The sequence below is a fragment of the Corvus cornix genome, chromosome 2 (genome assembly GCF_000738735.6).
Source record: "Corvus cornix cornix isolate S_Up_H32 chromosome 2, ASM73873v5, whole genome shotgun sequence".
In the NCBI taxonomy this organism is placed as follows: Eukaryota; Metazoa; Chordata; class Aves; order Passeriformes; family Corvidae; genus Corvus; species Corvus cornix.
This window is the reverse complement of record NC_046333.1, coordinates 12,967,588-12,990,474: the sequence shown is the minus strand read 5'-3', so window position 1 is coordinate 12,990,474 and position 22,887 is coordinate 12,967,588. Positions and strand designations below refer to the sequence as shown.

Below are 22,887 nucleotides of genomic sequence, written 5' to 3'. Positions count from 1 at the left end.
TGTGTTTTCTCACTCATAGCTGGGAAATACAGACAGATGACTTAGATGTGTGTAGATTTTGCCAGGAGTCTGTCTGTCTGTCTGTGTAATGAGTGCTGTTAAGAAGTCAGCTGCCTGTGGAAAGTGGAGCATTACTGAGCTGATGAGTGCTGGCATTGGTAATTATGGCTGTTTTGGAAATTGGGCAGGGCAAGATGTACTGAGCTAGGAGTCACAGGATACTCAGTTGCCCTGAGCTGGTAAATACCTGTAAATTCCGCTGATGGCATTGACACTGGTCTCTCCACTGAAACACTGGAAACAACATTAATTGTAAGACAAAATTTCCATGTCAATGTGAATTTTAAACCTATTCTGTTGTGAGTTAAATGTGTAATTTGACTGGTCTTAACTTTCCTGACAGAGGTTCTTGGTCAAGTTATTTGCTAGTGTAGATGGAATAAGCAAAGATAAAATCAAAGAGGATTAAGCACTGTGATAGCTATTAGGTGATGTGGTAAAACTGTTCTCTCTAAACTGGTGGAGTGCTGGCTACTCTAAATGGCTGAAGGAGAAGCCCTCCCAGCAAAAAAGGTTCAGAAATAAGTAGTGTTGTCAAATGACAGTTTTTTTGGCTGAGTTTTCCAATGTTTTTCTATGGTAGTGCAGAAAAATGATTGAAATATATTGAAAACCTTTTCTCTTAAGAGACTTTTTAAGATTTGCTTATATACGTTTCTTCTGTCCTTTGATCAGTTTTCTTCCTTTCTGATAACAATCTATTATTGATGAATTACTGTTTTGGAATTCTCCTTATTAATTTAGTAGTTCTGCTGGAAAGACCTCTTTCCCCTACTTCATTCTCTTAGGAGCTCTTTTGAGGGTTTTAAATGTTTTTTTTTCTGCAAGCATGGTTTTATATCTGTTGGTAAACCAATCTTCTTTGCTAACACAATTTCTTTTTTACTCTTCCATTTACTCTTTTGGAATGAGGGCAGAAATATAGGTCTTGTTCATCTTTGCATTCCAAGTGTATGTATGTATTTGAGTAAGCCTGCAGAAAAGTTTTTGCATGGTTTTGGGAAAGGAGGGACGCAGGGCATTTGGGATTTGAAAGCATTAGCAAATCTCAGGCAGGGATTGTTGTGACTTTTGCACTGTTAATTATTTCTGAACTTTCTGAACTGCTTCAAAATGTGCTCACATTACTGTGTGCGTCATTATGAGAGACAGAAATTTGTCTTTTTAAAATTCTTACATTTCCCCCAAAAAATGCTTTGGTATTACATAATTGCCATTGTTCTTTTGCATGTTTTTCATAGCATCCTCCTGGGCAGTTGAGAAGGAAGTACAGTTCCTGCTCCACTATTTTCCTGGATGACAGCACAGTCAGTCAACCAAACCTCAAGTATACCATCAAATGGTGGGTTTTACAATTTATGTATTTTTGCTAGAACTTACATTTTATGTGTGTATTTATGTATACATATTTCTGAACCATTACTAAGCAAGCTTCAAAGGTTTTAGTTTTTGAAGTAATAAATTTATTTAATCAGTCATGCTCCAGAGTTACTGGGTGATGTCTCAGATGTGCACTTCAAGTTTCACTGGTGCCTTTTTACTTTTGGAGAGAAAGGAAATTGGTATTTGTGGAGTATTGTTCTTTACATTTTGTACAGCAAGGGGAAAATAGAGACCAAATGCTCAGGCATTTTATACTCTTTGTTAATGGTGGTGATAGCCTCTCTTGAGTTGTCCGTAGGCTGGTTACCTTAGTGTATGCAATTGCAAAAATTTATTAAGTTAGCATCTCTGATGCAGAGATGTTTACATGAGAGACAAATCTATTCAGTCTAATGCATGCAAAGGAGTTTGTAATGTTGGTCACTAAGACAGTCCTTAATTTTTCTGTTAAAGGAAAAAGAGGGGAGAGGAGAAAGGTTTTGTAGTTAAATTGGTGCCTGAGTCCTTGTCAGCTCTTTCTGCCTGGAATATAGTCTTGCTTTTCTTCAGGTTTCTGTCACTAGTAACTTAAAAATAGTTCTGATTAACACTTGAAAAACAGTTTTCATTTCTGAGGTGTTTAGGTTTTTTTCCTCCTTGAATCTCATACTCTTCTACTCTAAAATCCTTTGTATGCAGAGTGTGCAGCCTTTTGGGTGAGTTTTGGGTCCCCTTTTGCATCAGAACTGCCGCTGCTCATGGGAAGAAGAGATGGGTTCAGCTGCAGCAGCCAAGAAGCATTTTCAGGGGGGTCACAGTGGCTGGCAGCAGCCTTGTGAAGGAGGACACAGAAGGATGAGCTGGTGGTGGGGTGTGTTTGGGAGAGACTCACTCGGGTGCATGGCGGTGGGCAGAGCTGTGGGGAGCAGAAGAGCTGGAAGAGCCGGTGCTGGGATCAAGTGGGAGTCATGCAGGGCTAAGGCCAGGCTGCCAGCCTGGGAGGGGTTGGAAGCTGCCAAGGGTCAGAGGGCTTGAAAAGGGACTACAGAGGGTGAGAAGCTGGACTCTGGCACACAAAGTCTCTGCATCTTCTGTCTGGCTGCACATTTAACAAGTTGAAGGGTGAGGAGATAGTAGGATTATTGCTTTTGTAGTATAACTTCATTTCTTTCCCCACACCTTGCAGTCTGCAGGAAAATGACAATTGCACATAGGTAACTCTAAGAGGGAGGCATTTTACTCAGCTCATTTATCTCTTCTGTGTCATGGTATGCACTGATGTGTTTAAAATATTACTGTATCCACTGCAGCATCTGCAGCAGGAGGGGTGGCTGGGGTAGGGCGATGGAAAGCTGCATCGTTAGCATCATTGCTGCACACTTAGTGCCAGCTGAACTAGTGTATGAAAGGTAGAATGAAACTTGGGTGAGGTATTCTGTTACAGCCCTGAGAGACTTTCAGATTCTGATACAGATTTCTAAAGAGTAAATATTTTCTAAACTTAATTTGACATTTTGTTACAAAGGCAACCAAATGGGCACCAAACAGAGCTGTGTATGTAGATTCTTGCATCTGCTTTCATAAAGTGAACTGGAGTTTCAGGTGTGTTCCTAGGGGCATAATTTAAAATTAAATTTTAGGACTAATTCATTTTGTGAATAGCTTTCAGTTAAATCAAATTCATTCATAAATGTGGGTTTTTCTTGTGTTCAGTAATGACTGTGGCCTTTAAATGTCCATGGTACACAGTATCTCTTGATTCCTTAAATATATATCTATAGAAAAAAGTCAAATTTAAAAAACATTTATGATTAAAAACTTCTCATGCAACCAGGTAAAAGCTCATACAAATTTAGTAAAATATATTTACTTTCAACTGAGAAAGATATTTTCTACTATATGGCGGTTCAAAAAAAAAGCCCCAACCAAACCTGAAATAATTTAAAATTCTGCTAATGTTTTAGCTCTAACATATTGTTTTCCTAACATTCAGTATCTCAGTTTTCATGTAAAAATTCTGGAACAGAATTAGAGAGAAACCAATTGACTCTTAAAAGGTCTTTTAGAGAAAAGAAAAGAGGGGGATTTTGCATCAGTATAAGACATAAGCATCTTACAGCGAATCACTGACGAAACAAATTGTCTGCAAAGAGAAAGAGTGAATTCCCTCCTCCATCCTCATTCCCATTTAGCTTAGATTGGTTTTATGCTGCTGCAATAAGTAGGGAGAATGCTGGCTTAGCTTCATCCTTCAATAAAAATGTATTGTGAATAAAGCATGAGTTTTGAGTTGGAAACTGTAGGCTAACCATAAGAATCCATGCTTTAATTTTCTTCTATCTCAAATGTGAATGAGATCAGTTAGTTGTGTATGTAATCAAAATCTTAACTTTCTGTGAATAGAGGGACATTTTTTGTCTGTGTGCAAAAGATGAACGGGGGTGCTTTGGTGTGTGGTTGAGAGTAGGGGAAATGCATAATGCAATAAGTTATTCTGGGAGTCGTCTTTCCTGAGTTAAAATAAGTAACTTGATGCCATAAAACTGTAGGAGCATGGTATTTGAGTCTGCTGTTTGAGCAGCTACGTAAAGCCAGACACAAGCTACTGGATTTAAATACACAATTGTAAGCCAATGGTGATTAAAACATTTCATGTTAACCTGGCAGCATTAGCAAAACTGAAGAGAATGTCCAATGCCTGTGGTGCTTTGTCTTCAACCTTGGAAGTCAGTAGGAGTTAAACTGTTGAGTTTAGTGGAGTAGGGCATTAAATGGAAAGTATGTGCAATGTGATATGTGAAATATCACGTTTCAAAATTGTAAAGTACTTAATTACTAGTAAAAAGCATGGAGTGTGCAAAACAAATATTATAAAATTGTCTGTTTATAGCAGTTTTCCTGGTATCCAAGAGTGAACAAAAGAATATAGGCTGTTGACCATATACTGTTCATCATGCTTTGTGCTAGGTTTTAAATTTATATGTAATATGACAGAAACATATATATATGACAGTCCTGAGATATTAACTCTGTATTTTTCTTTACAGTGTAGCTCTTGCAATATATTACCACATCAAAAACAGGTATGTGAATAATGGAATCTTGCACTGAAAATATCTTTTATTGAAACAAGTGAACTGCTCAAACCCTAAAAATCCATATTTTATTTCTTCCAAAATGTTTTTGGGTAGTAGTTTTCTTAATTGCCATGCTAGGGATAAGAAACACACACATTTTCTATATATATATTATTTTATATAGAAAAATTAAAATTAGAGGATTAACTACCATAAAAATCTGGAAGTACAGCTCAACATTTAAATGCTCTGATGATTCAGTGTTATATGCATTGGGCACTTCTGCATTGTTGCATATGTTGCAATTATGTATACAGAAATCTGAATAGTGTCTTTCAGTTTTATATTTTTAGCTGCACCTTTGTAAAGTTAACTGCGCATATCAGTGATCAGTTAGCTCATGGATTTTGAAATAAAACCCATGAATTAGACAGGAAGAATAACATTGTGAACAGATGTAATTCAAGATGCCTCAGAAACAGAGCAGGTCCTGGCTTATCTCTTCTGGTCTAGTATGTTTTAGATCTCTGCTCAGTCAAGTTGATTGAAATTGAATAGAAAAAAGGTTCTCTAAAAAGTAACTTGGCACATAAATGAGCTTTCTTCATGTTGAATTGTGCTTTCATATCTTAAATTCCCTGTCCTCATGATACGTCACAGTATCCTAGAATAATATTTCCTGACATTTCTAAGGAGAGATTGCATAAATATTTTAAGCGACTTTTGTGTCCATGCTTTTTCAATTGGCCTTTTCAGAGAACTTGGCTTAGATCTTGATTTACCAAGCCACTTAGATGTTTTTCCTTCTGGACCACAAGAAGTCCCACTAGTACAAAAGGAATTACTCATGAGTTTAAAGTTCAGCTGGTAAGTCAATCAGGACCATGGTTCAGGTCACTGGAACCCATCACACTTGTGAGACAAGGCTGACATCTTAAGAGAAACCTTTAAATGTGCACAAGGGGAGAAAGGCTTAGGGCTTGATTCCCGCTGAAAGCTCTTAGAAGACTTTCCAAGACATCAGTGGGCCTTGGACTGAAATGTGGCAATATATAAAGCAAAAGTTGGAGTGAAACCTTCTCTCGAACTTTTAATCTCATTTACCAGGAAATAAGGCATGAGTGGTCATGCTTGGATTACTTGTTTATCCATCTGTGGTTCCTTTTCCCCCCTTTTTTCCATGGTCCCTGGATTAGTTTGGTTAACTAGTCAATTTTTGCTATGCTTGACTAAATAATAGAGATCTCAAAGATAATCAGACTCCAAAGTTTTGTGGAAATAAATTATTAAGTGCTCTGCTAAGTACCATGGCAGCTGAGTAAAAGGCTTGAGAGAATGGGGCACATTAGAGACTACAAAGGGTAAGAAACCTCAGTAGGAGCTCAGAAGTGAGCAGGAAGAATCCAGAGCAAAAGGCATCCAGTATGCCAGACTTCTTTGTGCTGATTGCCATGGAGCTGATCCCTGTCAGCAGTAAATTATGCCCATTCATGGGCTTGCAGAGGTTGATGTAAATTTGACCTACAACTGGTAGACAGAGAGACCAAACCTTTATAAAAATAGAGTCCTGCATCAGAATCTTGAAAACAAATCCATTCTGACTGTTACCTTCTTGGGAAAGATGCTATCTGTCCTTTCACTTTTGGGATGGAGAGGTGATTTATTCAGGAAACGGATTGCTGCTGCTTTCCCTGGAATGTGCCTGGGGTGGGGAAGTGCTGTGCCTGCACTTGGGACAGAGGGTCCCAGCAGTGATGCTGGAGCCAGGCTGCCATGTGTCAATGAGGGATGTGAAACAACTGTTGGGTCTTGGGTTGTTTCTCGTTTGGGAATGGAGGGACAATGTGATAACAGCACTCAGTTGTGCTTGCTGCTGGAACAGCAAGAGCAAAACATATGTTCTGTTTCCTGCAATTGTAGGCAAAAAGGAAGTTGCTGACGTATGTGGGAGATTTTTGTTCATTATGGGGGATGGGGAGTATGAAACCACTGTGACTCCTAGACTCAGGGTTCATTTTGACAGAAAATGAGTCAAGCATCTGCTTTTCCTGAGAAGAATTCTTTTTAGACAGTATTTAGTTGGTCCTATTCTCCTGCATAGGAGACTTAAAATGAAATTACTTCCTAGTATTTCAAACTCTCACCAATCTAATTTTTTGGAGAAGCTATACATGAAATATAGTATTTCTTCACACGTTTCTCACATCTAATTTGATTGTAACATTCTAGTTATCATTCCTCCCTTTCCCAGTGTCTCCTATCATGATTATACTGATCAGTTTTCTGCATGTTTTGTTGTCTTAGCTATTCAACAAGTGATACAAAACAACACCTGTCTTGTTTTTGAAGGAATGCATAAGCATTTTTTTTTAATTTGCTTAAGAAATAAAATAAAATAAACCCCAGAAAACTAACCATAAAGAATGCTTGGGTAATCAGTAGATGGTCCATTTTTGAAAGAGTACAGTGTGAATTGTAGTGAAGACAAAAACCTCTCTAGTGTTTTATTTAAATAGATTTTTGAGGGCAGCCAGATGTGACTTCATAGCATACAGCAGCTACTACCTGAAGAAATAAAATAGGAAATTATTTCTGTTAGCATTGTGAAGTGCCATAGTTTACTGTAGCACACCAATCGTGTCAGGGAGACTACTTCTGCATTAAGATATTGGCTTTTTTAGGTCGGCGTAAAAGAGTCTACCCTAAAATCCTTGCTGATAGGAATTTTCTAGTAATTACCCCAGTCCATGTTTTTTTTTTTTGTGTGTGTTTGTTTTAATTTAGGTACTCCTCTCTTTTTTTGTATTTACAAATGTGTTATTTCCAGTGTTAGCCCCCATTTTAGTAGAAAAGATGACACCTTCAGATGTTGAGGTTTAAATGTTAGCTGCTAATAAATGCATTTTGCAGACATGAATCCACTGTAAAACTTGTGGTTCACATGCTCTAAGAGACACATGCTGCTGAGTAAAGATAGAAAATACATTCAGTGGTTTGTTTCTTAAGAACTGCATGATCAGAGTACCAGGGATGCTAAAAATAAAGATGGGATTGTAATAAGTAGGTCACATGGATGCATCTGTCCAGAAAGTGCCAGTTCTAACTGATACAGTTATACCCCTTGCTTTTGTGTTTGTTAGTGTCCTTGCCAAAGTTACATGCAGCAAAAATCTTATATTGCATCCTGGATGTTAGGCTTGTAAAGTTGCATCAACATGCATGCTGATATTGAGCTACAGGGATTTCAGAGAAATGTCTAATAAACCAATGAATAGCAATATTATTTTGTCTGATTTTTTTTTATATATGCTTCTTTTGGCTTGCAGAAATCATTACTATGATAGGGTTTTCTAAATAAATCAAAAGTGAAGTATGTGTGTATTAACTAAAAGATTACTGTAAAAACAGCATTGCGTATTATTAAGCATTTACAATGTTGGTAATAAAGGAGGAAGAGGAGTTAAGAGATTGCAGGGGTGGACATGATTATGTTAAAAGAAGGAGAGTAAGCTGTGCTGATTTTATCACAAGTTTGTAGTAGTACTTCTTAAGCCTCACAATAATGAGCACAACAGTTTTGTATCTCGGGCTCTGAAAGCTGAGTGTTTTAGCATGCTTTGTAATGGGAATTCCATATTACATGAGAGCCTTATGGCAGAATAGGTCCAACTTCTATTTGAAAATCACATTTCATCAGTGTTTCTAAGCACCCCACAGCATGTGGAGTTGTTGGAGTTTTCATGGTGCACTTGTGTCTATGAGGGTTGTGTGCTGTGTTTTTCAGATAATGACGGTGCTTTGGTTTTAATACTTTTTAGGGACACAGACGGAAGAATGCTCTTAGATATTTTTGATGAAAATCTTCATCCCCTTTCGGTAAGTTCATCTGCCTCTCCTTCCCTTTCATGTGAACTGTCTTTTTTTCTGTCTGCTTCGTTTTGTTTCAGTCACCTATTTGGAAGTGTTTCTTCCTTAGAAATCCGAAGTGCCACCAGACTATGACAAACATGACCCGGAGCAGAAACAGATTTACCGCTTTGTCCGGACGTTGTTCAGTGCTGCTCAACTGACTGCTGAATGTGCCATTGTCACCCTGGTGAGTGTCTGAGGGATGACATCAGCCAGCTGACAGACCCAGTTTTGTTCTCAAAGGTTAAGTTGGGTTTGTATGATTTAATAGATCTAGGTGCTGCCAGGAAATTTTTTCTCACTATGGAGACCAAGGAAATTTCTTAATGGAAAGAGATGCCACAGTTAATTTTCATGGGTAGAGTAAGTGATGGAAGAAGAGATTGGGTTAACATGTGACACAAAACCTGGGGTCCTGCCCTCAGGAGTGAGAGTATTACAGGCCACGACGGTGGCTCAGAGTAAATGTAGGTGGCATAGGTGGTCTGAACATGAGAGAATGTTAAAAGCAGAAAGGCTTCAACTTTCGGGGGGTTTGCTGTGTATCCCTGTAGCTCCCAGCAGAGACTTGGGAGCAGCTGTAGGTAATTTGATAGCACTAATAAGAATTGACAGGCACATGAAGGATTCAGTGAGTGACTGGGACATGCTGGCTCTCTTCTGCTTCCACTATACTTGTCATGGGAGTGAACAATTATACTCAAGTCTGAAGTTTAGCTACTTAAAAATAGAACAACACAAAAGAAGGTTCAAATTTTCAGCTGGTGTGGATCAGCATAGCAATGTGGATTAAAAGAGCTAAAGTGGTCTCCACCAGCTGGGAATTTCTTAATTTTCTTGAAATTTATATCCTGCCAATTCTGACAAGCGTCTTCAGGTTTCAGTCACAATTTTGGCCATGTTCTTCACTCAGAGATTTTAAAATAACAAAATGGTTTTTTACCACTACAACATGTGGTTTCATAACAGCTTAGTTATGCATTTTAGATGGAAGAAGGGGAAATTGGAGAAGGTGGATTTTGAAGCCCAGACCTACTCATTTCCTCTGTTAATCTATTTCCCTTGGCTTCCAAGATTAGTTGGCAGGCTTTTCTCCTTCAGACAGTCAGAATGAATTGTACTAGCCAGTAAAGAACAGGAATATGAGAGAAATAGGGCAAGAAACACCCTACAGTGCTCCACCCTTACATTTTGTAGTATTACTCTACCTAGTTGCTTGATGCAGCCATTTTTTTTCTGAAATGACATTTTGCCCGTCTCTTTTGCATAATTGTACTAGGTGCTTGTCCTTCTTCCTTCTCTTCCTAAGTGTTTTCTGCTGGAGACAAGATCTGTTGTGTGAATCAGTATGTTCTTCTGTAATTTAATTAATCCACTGCCAATTACCTTGTATTTATCTGTTATTCGATCTTAGGTTATTTGATCAGTCACTGTTTAATAGAAAGGAAGGGGGCTTTTTTTTTTTCTTTTTTTAATAGCGTTACCTTTCTGTTACTGCAATATATGGAAAGTTCTTTCCCACAAGTCTTATATAACTACTTCCTTGCCTCTTCTGGTTCTTGTGTGGTTTCCGTGCAAGTAACTCTTTTGGTGTGATCTCCAATGAAGTATAAATGTTTTTAGTTAATTTGTTATATTGCAGAAGCAGTTTCCATAGTTGTTCGTGCTTGAAAACTTAGGTGGCTTGTTTCTTTTTTACCCAGTACAGTGGTAACAGGAAAATGTATTATAGCCACGCAAATGTTTATGGATAGATTTGGTGCAGGTGATCAGTGTTTACCATTCTGCTATTCTTGCCTGTGTTGTCAGGATAATAACACCTGCCTGGCCCCTCTTTTCAGAAACCTTCAGAGTTTTCACATAGTGTTTTACAAGTACGAAATCCTGCTGCTGCTGTTCTCAGTTTCCTCTGTACTTCTAGATCCCATTTCTTTATTTGTTTGTGTCATCAGGAGGGGCCCCAGACACAGATTGTGTTGTTTTTGAAACACTCATATGTGGAAACTAATCTCTGAAAAAGCAATCGACCCTTTCCCCCTTCCCACACTCCTGAAATCTTAATAATGTTGATACTGCTGTTTATGAAGCTTGCAAGTGCTTTCAGTTCTGATATCCTGTCTGGAGAAGAAGAGATCAGCATTCCCTGCTGGAGCTTATGTTTTGCTGTAGTGTGGCTGTCCGTCAGAGAGCAATCTGATAGCCCTGTCTGCCACTTGTTCCTCCTGGGAGGGTTGCCAGAAGGCAGGAAGTGTGGGGATCAGAGACATTTTGAACAAGATGCTACAGCCTTATCGTTCTTTCACTCACTCTAATTATTTTTAAACAGTTCTAAGCACCCCATTTTGCTGCCCACATTATTAACGTGGTCCAAAGTGTGTGGTTGAATGCACCCACTGTTTGTCTTGGTACATGCATTAACCAGGTAAAAGCAGCAGTAACAATGAGTCTGTACAGCAGTCTGTGTTCAGTACAGGAGCTGAGTAAATGTGAAACTCTAGACTCTGAGGTAAGCTGTTCTGCAGCAAAAAGCCGACATTGTGTGGCTTCAAGCACTTAATTAAAATACTTCAATTAAAGCCTCCACTATTACAGCAAAACCAATTTATAATTAAACAAAAAATTTAATTTTCACACAGCCTTCAGAGGTGCCAAGAGATTTCCCATACTGATAGGTGGAAAATTAAAATCTCAGGTTGAAACAATTAAATACTAATTCACATTATTTATTTATAATAGAATACCTTAAGAATAAAATTAGTTTTAAGAATTATTTTGCCAATTCAAAGCAGTGGTTCTAATCTCAGTGAACAGCATAACTGTATTCTGTGACCTGACTTACTGAGAAAAGTCTCTCTTGCCCCGGAGTATTCCCACCTTTACTAAAACTGAGAAATGCCTGTCTCCTCTTCAGCGTCTCCTCTGGTGCAGAGGTGGGAAGCTGTACTTGTGTTAATCTACTAATTGGATGGCAAATAAAAATGTGAACAGGAGTGTTACCCATACGAACAGGAAAACAATAGAGTGTTTGCATGTCAGGAGAATTAAATATTTATGCTGTGTTCTTTTGTTCTGTGAAAACAATCCTATGAACTAGACCTGAAGAGCAGAATGGTCCAAGTTTTCTGCTTTGCCTTGGCACGACTTTCTGAGTTTTTTGCAAATAGGCCAAATTTAAGACTCTTTTAATATACTTCTGTGTCCATAGTAGTTTCAGAGGGGACACATTTAGCATTTGCAGATATGTGGGGTCTGTATGCTGTAGGCAGATCAGACACAGTGATATGTAAATACATATAGTACATGAGCTGAATTATTCTGAGAAGTGCAGAGGAGCACGCTTTTGAAATACCTTACAAAGTTCATACTGTGACTGACGGGATTGGATATTGGGGAATTTGAAATTTGAAGTAAGTAAGAATAAATTCTCCTTATGAAAAATAGGGATTTAATTAATCCAGCCAGATGTTCCTGAGTTCTTTCTGTATTCTTCGGTCACATTTTCAGCAACTAGGTAGAGAGACTGCTGAGCTGTGTTGTGAAAATTATTTTATTTCAGAAGAATTTTGTTTTCTGTGTGTTTGGAGGGATAGAGAAAGAGTTTTATTGATTTCCTTTCACTAGGATATTTTTACCTTGGAATGCTGGTAAAATACCTTATTAAAAAAGTGTATTTCAGTTGATGTATAAAAAATCTGACACTTGTTTAAAAGGAAAGGAAAACACAAAAGGTGTCCCGAGTCCATAGAGACACTTGATCTGCAGAGGTCCTTTTCAGCTGGCCCAGTGTAACTACCAACCTTTATGTGGCTGGTGGAAGATGCAGGTTTCCCTGAAGACCTTGGAGTACAATCCAAAGCAGTGGTTGTTGCCTGCTGTGACTGTGAGGCAGCCTGAGTGTGGCTGGGTGTGAGCAAGGCCAGGCAGTGAAGCCAGGCTCTGTCTTGTGTAAGGAACCCGTGAGGAGAGTTGTGTGTATCCAGTATTGTTGGTGTCCACCTTTGTCCTGTTCTTCAGGCATTCCTGGGGAGGTGGCCAAAGCCCAGCACTTGGCCACATCAGAAGAAGGTCTCCAAGGTGTAGAGAGAAGGTCCCTCGACCTGTGCTGTCAGTCCTGAGCCCCTTGGCAGCTGGACATGGCTCAGAGTACGCTCTGGAGGAGGCCAGGAGGAACCTGTGATCTGGGCTCTGGTGGGACAAGGGATCAGATTCTGACATCTGGTTTTAGGGCTATTCTTATATTTTCACTACAGTGTAATGTTCAACACATGAATAATTATCAGTTAATACTTACACATCTCTTTAGTCAATTCTTGCCTTAGAGTTGCTGGGATATGCACTAAATGAAAAGAGGACATTTAAGGTGGGGATTGGGAGGGAACTCTTTTTAAATGCAAGACAAGAGGACATTTGAAGAGTGGGTGTCTGTTTGCTGATGCCTCTTGGGCTCCTGTATGGGCAAAGAACGAATACTGATCCCAGTTTTAGATTGGAAAGTCCATGTTGCCTAACAGTTCGAGTGCATTTTACATGGATTATGGATATTTGTCTTAAAATGAGTAAATTAGGGGGCAAACCTGGAGATGTCTGACTTTTCTCTCAGTTCCATTAGTGCTTCCTATAAATGTCTATAATGCTCACCTTTTTTCGTAGTTCTGTGACTGCTTTTGTTACTTACTTTCAACATTCGGTCTCAGAAATAAAAATGGGATGAATTAGCAAGGACCACAATGATGTGATGTCCTTTTCCACCAAATGGGTGGCACCAGACCTTTGTAGAACATTTTAAATGCCCAGCTGGGCAATTGCAAACCGCGGTTATTTCTGGAGAGTCATGGTAGGGAACTGGCTGATTGCTTAGAACAGAGCATATGGCAGTTTAGTGATTGGATTAGAGCTGTGATTTGGCTGTCTGAGACCCACTGCCAATTATAATCTTTTCCATAAAGATATCATTTTAATTTCAAGGCATTGTGGCACACTGAAGTTTTCTCATTAAAGAGAGATGACTCTGTATTTCTCCATAATATGTTGGGATGGAAATATCTTTGTTAGTTACTCTGTGCTGTTGCAACTTACAGTATGGGTTACCTGGTGATGGAGGGAATGAGGTGTTTGCAAATACAGGTTAATTGGTAGATTCTCAATTGTAGTATTTAAAATAGCAAAGCCACTGTCTCCTTTCTGTCAATTTAAATCAAGTGAGAAACAATTTAAGCCACTAGAGTTTTATTGGTAAAATAAGAGATAGAATTTGACATAAAGCCATGTAAAAGCCACATGGGAGAAGAGACTGCTTTGCTCCTGCTGCTGCCTCAAAATTCAGAATTATTCTAGTAATGCCAGTGACATTCCTCAGTGATTGCTCTTCGCTTGAATGTGCTGAGACTCCCAGTCAGCTTCCCTGGGGGCAACATGCAACTCCTGACCTCTACTTGTGGCACCACAGGAAATTCTAGTACTGCATACAACTACAATTGCATAATAATTTCGGTTGGAAGGGACTTCTAGGGGTCATGTCTGGTTTGGCCTTTTCTCAAAGCACAACCAGGCTGATCAGGGCCTGACCAGTTGAGTTCTGAGTTTCTCTGAGAATGGAAACTTCATAACCTCCACAGAAAACCTTCTCTGTTGTTTTAGGGAAGCCTAAAAAAAGAACAATTGTATTTTTAGTGCTTAGGCTACAACTCCAATGTGATAAGAGGTATCAGTGGAGTATTGGAAGTTAATGTTGAACAGCTTCAAGATGAAGTAACAAAAAGAAGCAAGACTTTTATAAGAACCCCGTAGCTTTTTAAAAAATATGAGTTGTTCTTGTGATTGTGAAATATTGAAATGAAATTATTTGACACTTTCATATTTGTTATATATCCTCCTGAAGAGGGGAAAAAAGAGAAAGAAACCTTCTCCAGTATTTTAATTTTTCTTTCTACTCGAATATGTTATATAATGTCCAAAGTCGGCTATAATATCCTCTGAGATGGGAAACATGAGATGCTGTTTCACACTAATTAAAACTGAACTCTTCGGTGCTCTCTTTAGTTTTCAGTTTCTTCAAACGATTTATGTTCTGTTGATTGGGATGTTGTGTAACCAACACTCTACTATCCAGGAACATGGGGAGCCTGACGTCTTGGGTAACTGGGACAACACTGGATCCTGTGGTTAGTTACAATTAAAAACTTGGGAAGACCCGGATGGATTCACCCATCTGCAAATAACCACCCTGGGGATTAGTTCAAGCTCAGCAGTGGCCCTGCTGGAGCAACACTGCTGGATCTTAGATACTGTTTCTGATCCTGATAGTTTGTGCCATGTTATAGTTCTGTGTTTGGATAAAAAAACCCCCCCAGGAGTAGTGGTTATAATGGATGGCCTAATGCTGTTCTCCACCACGCCACTGCAAGTCCAGGTCCTGAGAGTCAAGATCAGAGGTGTCCAAACTAGGTCAGCATGGAGTTGTTTCAGGTCTGGCAGATTTAAGAGCTGAAGATATGTGCTGAAACAAATCAGTGCTGTACTTCTGCTGGACCTGAAATGGCTTTGGAAGCCATTGAACTACATTCCTGTGGTGCTACATCTAAGCTAATAAACCTCTCCAGAGTTCACTGAACTTCCAGCCAATTTGGGATTATCTATACCCATGGAGTGGTAATTTTATTTAATTAGTAGAAATAAATCCTCTTTCATTCAGATAAATGAATTTTTAACAGAGGCAAATCACCAAATTGGTTCCACTTATGATTAAATAATGATTTGCTGATAGTCCAAGTATAAAGGTCAGTCACTGGGAAATCTTGGTGTTAGTCTGTGGGAAGAGATGGAAAATAATAATGCAATATTGCTCTTCTGAAATCTTAACTCTGTGCAGTGTGTCTTCTGATGTGTGCTTAGTTATTAAAATGTGTCCAATGAGGTGCAACTGTTGTCCATCAAAGCTTGTTAGACTGAGAGTCTTGTAAAATCATGTGGTTCATTCCCAAATGCAGAATGTAGACTAGTAATGGAGGTACCAGATTCTGAGGTATTGAATTTGTAAATAAAAATGTATTGACAGACCAATGGCCATTGGCATTTTTCCCAGTCAGAATTGTATTTTCATTTCAGCTAGGATTTGAATTATGGTACAAATGAGTTTTGAATATTGTAGCATTGTTGTTAGTAACACTGAGTTGTATTTGTTCTTTGCAACCTGGAAAGAATTCAGAAGGATGTGTTGTTTGACTGAAACCACTGAAAGCTTTTGCTCGTGTCACATCACTTTAATCTGTATAAGTAGTCTTGTTATCATTCTGTAAGAAAAGATCTATATGTACGGTCATAGAACTAAGTGGGCAATGATAAATGTGATGAAGATGGCTCTTGGATGCTATGAAAGTGTTTGAGCAGAACTAGTTGTTAAATTAAGGCAGAACAAATCTGAGTCTCTTGGGAGTTCAGCTTTTGAAGGTTTAATAGAGAAGTACTGAAAAGTTTTGCCACAAAAGCTTACTTTCAGGCACTGCAAAGAATGAAGCAAATCGAAAAAAAGTAACAATAGTGTAACAGCTTCAATTTGTTTTAAGCTTTAGTTCCATTCGAGAGCGTGGATACAGCTGTTAAAAGTTGGTGGAGGCAAATAATATTTTAACCTCTAGACACTAAAAGCTCTTTAGTTCTGGTTCTGTAAAAGAACACCTGCCAAAATAATCAAGAAGAGAGATGGTTCTTAGACTTACGTTATAAAAAAAAAAAAAAGAAAAAGAACGTTTCTTACACTGTTTCTTCTGCATTTTTTGTCTTTTGACATAAAAGCCATTTTATTCCAGTGTTCTGGGATGCGAGTTGCAATATCCTTTTCTACTGTGACCTTTTAAAATTCAGGTTTATTACATGACTTCATAGCAGCTAGTTCTAAAGAAGATGTAGAAAGTGTTTTGCTTTTGAAAATTAGGCCAGTGGAATTCATTACAAGAGACAAATACACTGAACCACACAGTACACTCAAAATCCCGGTCTGTTTGATCCAAACCCTATATTTAAGAAAATGACCCCTGTGTTTAAGGCACTGTTCGATGTGTAGACATAATTGCATACAAATGGTATTTCCATATCTCACATTTACCATTACAGGGCCAACATTTTCAGTCTTTTTTTTTTGAAATGAGGTGGAGCATGCTTGCCTGTGTGTGTGGGAAGATTCACTGGCTTCTGCCAGCAGAAGCAGGTGGTGTTCTCCCACCAGCCATGAGTTTGTTTGGGATGAGTAGCGTAGTGATTAACCACCCCTCCAGCCTTCCTCTTCAAACAGGCTGAGTGCCACCTGGCCCTTCTCCAAAAGTCTCTCCTGATTCAGCACATCTTTGCATCAGCCAGAAGCACCCCCTGCAGTAGTGAGTGCATGGCAGCCTCTACCTGTCCTACTGTGCTGTCCCATCATGCGCTGTGTCCTGCTAGGGCCTTGTATATTGAAATGCTCTGAAATGAAACCAGCTCCATTTGTCAGGAATAATGAACTCACATTTACATTGGAGACAGAGCTCACTTGACTCTGTGCGTGCTGCTGTTACGAGGTTGCTCTACATCAGCAGAGCGAGAGCCTGAGTATGTACCAGCCTTTCCTCTCTGCTTTAATTTCCCTATCTGCAATCAGTGGGTTCTCTCTGGGAGAGAGAAGTAGGGAGAGCTAGAAGAAAGGCTGTGTGTGTAGCTGAGTGAGCTTGATTAAAAGTTGAAGACCTACACTAATGTCTCCCAAAGATACACTGATGATGTCACAAATCCTAGATTACAGTGAGTTCTCACACTGGCTGAGGACCTTATTAAACTTTTATAAGTGTTTGCTGCAAGAAATTTTGTTCCTTCTCTGTCTTCTCTTACTTGAACACATATACTTAAAACCCAAGACTGAGTCAAGGAGGCCACAGCAAGTGAACAAAATAAAATGCTCATTTAAGGCATGTTGAAGAAAGGAGTTGAAAGCTACACTAAGTGCCTTTCTCATGGAGAGCTGTTTATCATCCTCAGTTTTATAGAAGGGTGATAAAGAGCCTTGTTCCAGCAAAAAGTGTATCTGGAGTCAAGCCCAAGTTATCACCAAGGAAGCAAGAGTGATTATTCACAACCCTCAATGTGCTATTGGAAGACGCATCAATATGGTAATGAGGTGGTATAGGAATAGTGTCTTATCAAGCTCCTATTTAATTTTTAATTCTGATTTCTCAAGTATGTGCTAGTGGGAAAATAGTGGCAAATTTATGCTGCTTTTTTACTGAGGTGTAATTTCATCTACCATGCAGGTGGATCTTGACAGGCTTGAGAGGCTGGCCTGTGCAGTACTCATGATGTTCAACAAGGCCAACTGGAAAGGTCCTGCGTGTGGGTCAGGGCAATCCCAAGCACAAAATACAGGCTGGACAGAGGATGGCTTGAGAGCAGCCCTGCTGAGAAGAACTGGGGGTGTTGGTTTGAGGGGTGGGAGCGGGACGTGGCCTGGCAGTGTGCTCTCACAGCCCAGAAAGCCATACGTGTCCCGGGCTGCATCCAAAGCACTATGGGCAGCAGGTGAGGGATGGGATTCTGTTCCTCTACTCTGCTCACCTGAGGCCCCACCTGAGTGCCTTGTACAGTTTTGGGGTCTCCAACATAAGAAGGGCATGGATCAGCTGGAGCAATTCCAGAGGAGGGTGATGAAGCTGATCAGAGGGCTGGAGCACCTCTCCTATGATGGGCTGAGAGGGTTGGGGCTGTTCAGCCTGAAGAAGAGAACGCGCTGGGGATACCTTGCAGCAGCCTTCCAGTACTTAAAGGAGGTTTACAGGAAAGCTGGAGAGGAACTTTTTAGTGGGTTTTTAGTGGTAGGACAAGGTAAATGGCTTTAACCTGAAAAAGGTTAGATTACGTGTTAGGAAGAAATTCTTTACTGTGAAGGTGGTGAGGCACTGGAACAGGTTGCCCAGAGAAGAGGATGCCCCATCCCTGGAAGTGTTCAAGGCCAGGTTGGATGGGGCTCTGAGCAACCTGGTCTAGTGAAAGCCCATGACAGGAGGGTTGAAACTAGACAGCTTTTAAAGGTCCTTCCAAGCCAGACTATTCTATGATTCTATGTCTTCCCTTGCAATATAATTCTTACCTGTTTACGTTTTCTTCTCTAAGTGCCTTTGAATTTCAGCCTCCACAAAATCCTTAGTTGTTTTTCTTTTCTCTCTCTTTCTTTCTTTTCTCTCTCTTTCTAAGCTAGAGCTGCACAAAAGAAAGGATAAATTTTCTGATTTTTGTATGCTTTATATGTCTATAAATGTGGAGTATTCATTCAATTCACTAAAACTGAATGTGAAAAGTTGAGATTTAAAAGGTTTGCATTAAGAGTAGAGAGTCAAATTCTGCACTGATGTGAAGCAAATTAAGTTTATGTGCTAATTTGAGTGGCATAATATTACGATTTCCATATGCTCTCTACTTATGAAGCTCCCTGCATTAGTGTATTGCTTTAAAGGAGTTTTTTGCTTCCCAGGGATGACACCAGGGAATGCTGTATTTTCATAATCCGAGGAGCAGTTTTGCTTGCAAAATTGACAAGTTGCTTTGTGCGATATAGAATATAAGGGGCTTGTTTACACAGGCTGCCTGGAAAGCAAAATACAACCTTTTACAGAGAACCCCCAGGTAGTGCAGATGCTGGGGAGATCCATGTGTCACCTTCTTACTGAGCTTTGTGTTTCTGATGTCTCACAATACCAGATTTTGTGCATCAAAGTCTTTTCAGAGTGATCCTCTGAGAAAAAAGTCAAACTTCATCTTTAGTAATGGGCCTGACACATAATTTGGAATTTTGTGCTTAAATAACAATTTGCCTTCCTTAAGAAGGAAAACAAATTTTTGAACAATTACTGGTATTTTGTTTTACAGTATTATAAGATAATGTTAATGTTTTCTTCAGCTTTAAGATGACAGGCAGGGGGAAATCACAGCTAAAGAAGAAATGGTGTATTTAGGAGTCTGGTGTCTGGCCTCTTGAAATGGGTAATAGGATTAGAAGGCAAAGGCCAATGAAGTGGATTTATCACATCCAATTTTGAGGCTGGCATTAACATGTGTATTCAAAACTGCAACTTTTATAATAAAAAGAATCTTGAAAGTAGATTACTGTCTTAGAATTACTGGAATGGGAATAGTTTTCATTTCTACTTAACAGCAAAACAGATCAAGTCTTGCTTTTGATGTATTTCCCCAGGTATATCTTGAAAGACTTTTAACTTATGCAGAGATAGATATTTGTCCAGCAAACTGGAAGCGAATAGTACTGGGGGCAATTCTTCTGGCATCTAAAGTTTGGGACGACCAGGCAGTGTGGAATGTGGATTACTGCCAGATCCTGAAGGATATCACGGTCGAAGACATGTGAGTGCAGTTTGTTTATCTTTGTCAATGAATGCCAAGATCTGTGTCTGTGAGGGTGACGGGAAGTTCCTTCATAAATTATGTGAAGTTTGTATATTTGTGTTGTGTCTATATGTGGTGAATGCCGATAGATGGCATGAGGCCTGCTTGACAGCTGCTTACATAGAAGGCATGAATTATTCTTGTTTTCTGGTTGAAGTGTATTTTACCACTGGATATTCATGCACAGTAATGAAAACAGATCTGCAGAATATTTAAATGTATGGTTTGACAAAAATCCCCACATCCAGTGAGCCTGCATGTATTCACTTTGGCATCATTTACTGTCATGCTAATTCTCCATACAGATGTAGACAGGAAAGGATGTAAGGCAGGAAAGGAAATTATCTTACTGACCTATAGATGATCACCTAGTTATTTATTGCCATTATTTAAAATTGATGCTTTTGGGTTTTGAGGTTTTTCCCCCGGTATCCTGCAGAATTAGTTTTCAAGATGTTAAAAATCCAGACAGAATGAGGTTTCCAAAATAAAAGGAGGAGATAAGATGGACAAGAACCAAAATCAGGCTCTTCACATTTCTGTGTGCAGTATTATTCCGTGCAGAATAATTTGCTAATGCTTCCTTAACTATTTGAGTGGAAACTAAGTGATTTTGCAAAGTTACTTTTCTCTTGATTCTTTTCTCATGCTTTTTGAACATTCAGTAGCAGTAAGGGTCTCCTTCCATTCACTTCTTCTCCAAGGCAAATCTGGGTGTTTTTAAAGTATTCCTGAAGCTGGGACATGAGCTGAAGTGCTGAACAGCTTGAAGCAGAGTCACAGGTTTGACTGTGCCATATGACAGTATTAATCAGGAATGGTTATAAATGTGAGGTTTGAAATTGTTAATTCTCAGGGCTTTTCTTGAAGGCGGTGTGAAAAGAAACAAAAAAAAGAGGTTATTGTTTCTGACAAACACATGTGATGGTGCTGCTGTTAGAAGTTGCACTGGAGCTATATAACACCAATATTCACATGGCAGACCCGTGCTTACACTGGCCCCTTTCTGCACTGCACATTCCCTAAGCCAAACTGTGATGAGTCCTTGTCCTCAAGGTTTTTAGCTTCTTACCCTGTCCTTAAAAGATTTTAGAGTTCTCACAAAGTGCAAACCCAGAAGCCTTTGGGGAACCTGAGCTCTCTATATGTACTTGGTGATCTAGTTCATGGCCTTTGTGTTTAGGGCTACACATGAATCCCCCAGCAAAGATCCTGATGCTTATATTCCTGCTGTCATTTTTTCCAAATTTTGTTTTCCTCCTATCTGCAGTGTGGTGGGTTTTTTTTTTCTTTCTTATTTTTCAGGTAGTTGGGACAGTACAGTAGGATGATTTTGAAGTGTCTGGCTCTAAGCAAGACAGGGCCTTTCGTTGTATTAGTAAGGCAAAAGAGCTCTAGGTCAAAATCTTCAATTGTTGTGAATCATTCAGCATAAGTGTATCTTGCAAAACACCAAGCAGACCTTTCTGGGTTTTATAAGTCATCATCAGTGCAGTGAACTGTGCCTTAAAGCAAAGAGAGAACTCAGGAGGACTGAAGTGCAGTGGGTACCTGTCGTCATGTATGTGGCATTATTGAATTTCTGAGGAGTGGCCCAGGAAAGCACATGCTAAAGCAGTCTGAGGGAGGTGTATGGGGTAAGAAGGGTATGGTGGTTAGTTAAATACTGTAAGTTCAGTAAGAAATAGTTGTATGGTTTGTTTTTTCTGTTCTGTAGCTAATGTGCTGATCCTCCAGCTTTCACATCTTGAAGGTAGGGTATAGTAAGAATCTGAGGCTGTGTATTTGAAATTTTTGAGGGTGCTCTTCAAAAGGGGTACAGCCAATGTCTTCTGCCAGTAAAATAAGCTTTATATTATCAATTAAAATAGAAATTTAGGCTTAGCTTGCAGAAGGTACAATCTTGGCAGTATAAAATGGCGTGTAAAGGTAATATTCTGTTTCTGTTGATAGACATCTTAAGATGCAACTTTTTTATTTGGATTTTTTAAGTTGGAATCTTCAACAATGTGAATTCAAGCCAAAGACTCCATATCCAGCTTTTAGTTAGTCTTTAAGTGTTAATTAATATTTATCATTATGTAAACATAGAATTTTGGCACAGAGATAGTGAGGATAAGAAAAGACAATGATTATGATGTAAGAATTATATAAGGGTAAAGAGTGAGAAGGAGAAAAATAATTCACTGTTGAAAAACTACTGTACCAGTACTTTTTAATCTTCAGATCCTTCCTTTACTATTGCAAACTGTACAACTTCTATTTCATATTCCTTGCACACTTACCCAGCAGTCAAAATGTAACTTAAAGACAATATAATCATCAGTCAGTGCCTGCTGGTAGCACAGCAGTGCAATCACTGGGCTCTTCAGCAAACATTGGCAGCTTTCACCACCCATTTATTTTTTTTATTTTTCATATCTTGCAATCACTGTTTTGACTGTATCATATGTCCCTGCATAAGTATTGAGTAGGATATCCAGTTACTATGCAATTTATGAAAATTTCCAGTCCTTGATTTTGTTAGTTGGCTTATTTCTCAAGGTACTTTTTTAATGTATTGCTGTAGGTAATAATGTATTTGTATACCAAAGTTTTACAGGGTGGGAGCTCAAACAGGACCTCTGTTCCTATCAGGTATTTTGACAAACATGTTTGGTTTAGGTGCTGGAAAACGTGATCACCACTGTGAATTTTGGTTGCACATCTAAGGGAAAGATTGCTTTATTCTGTTCATAAAGAGAGTATGACGAAAAATTCAGGTTTCCCATGGCTAATTCTAAATGACTGATTATGAAGAACTGCAGGGAGTAAATAAGTTCTCCAGTAATTTGTGTGTTAGAGTAATTTGCAGCATTTATGAGAGATGCTTGACAAATTTAGGGCAGGGGTGTGTGTGTGTTGTTGTGGCATAGCTGTGTGTGCAGACCCATCTAGTGGAGGTAAAGCAGAAACTGCGAGAAATTTTTTCCCTGCTAGGTTTTCTTTCCAAAATTGTGTTAGCTAAACGGATAGAGGTGCCCTTCTACTAGCAACACTTTGTGTCTGGATTTGATTGGCA

General features: G+C 39.1%; 1 protein-coding gene across 5 annotated transcripts in view; it reads left to right on the top strand.

Annotated features, from left to right (window-relative positions):
- The window catches only part of CCNY (cyclin Y), a 123,322-nt gene that overhangs the window by 91,681 nt on the left and 8,754 nt on the right, over positions 1–22,887 (top strand). For all 5 annotated transcript variants that reach the window (XM_039548301.1, XM_039548302.1, XM_039548303.1 and 2 more), the window contains 5 exons: positions 1,302–1,402; positions 4,470–4,505; positions 8,318–8,375; positions 8,476–8,595; positions 19,618–19,784. In XM_039548301.1, coding sequence (XP_039404235.1) covers positions 1,302–1,402; positions 4,470–4,505; positions 8,318–8,375; positions 8,476–8,595; positions 19,618–19,784 — 482 coding nt within the window. The remainder of the gene's footprint in view (positions 1–1,301; positions 1,403–4,469; positions 4,506–8,317; positions 8,376–8,475; positions 8,596–19,617; positions 19,785–22,887) is intronic.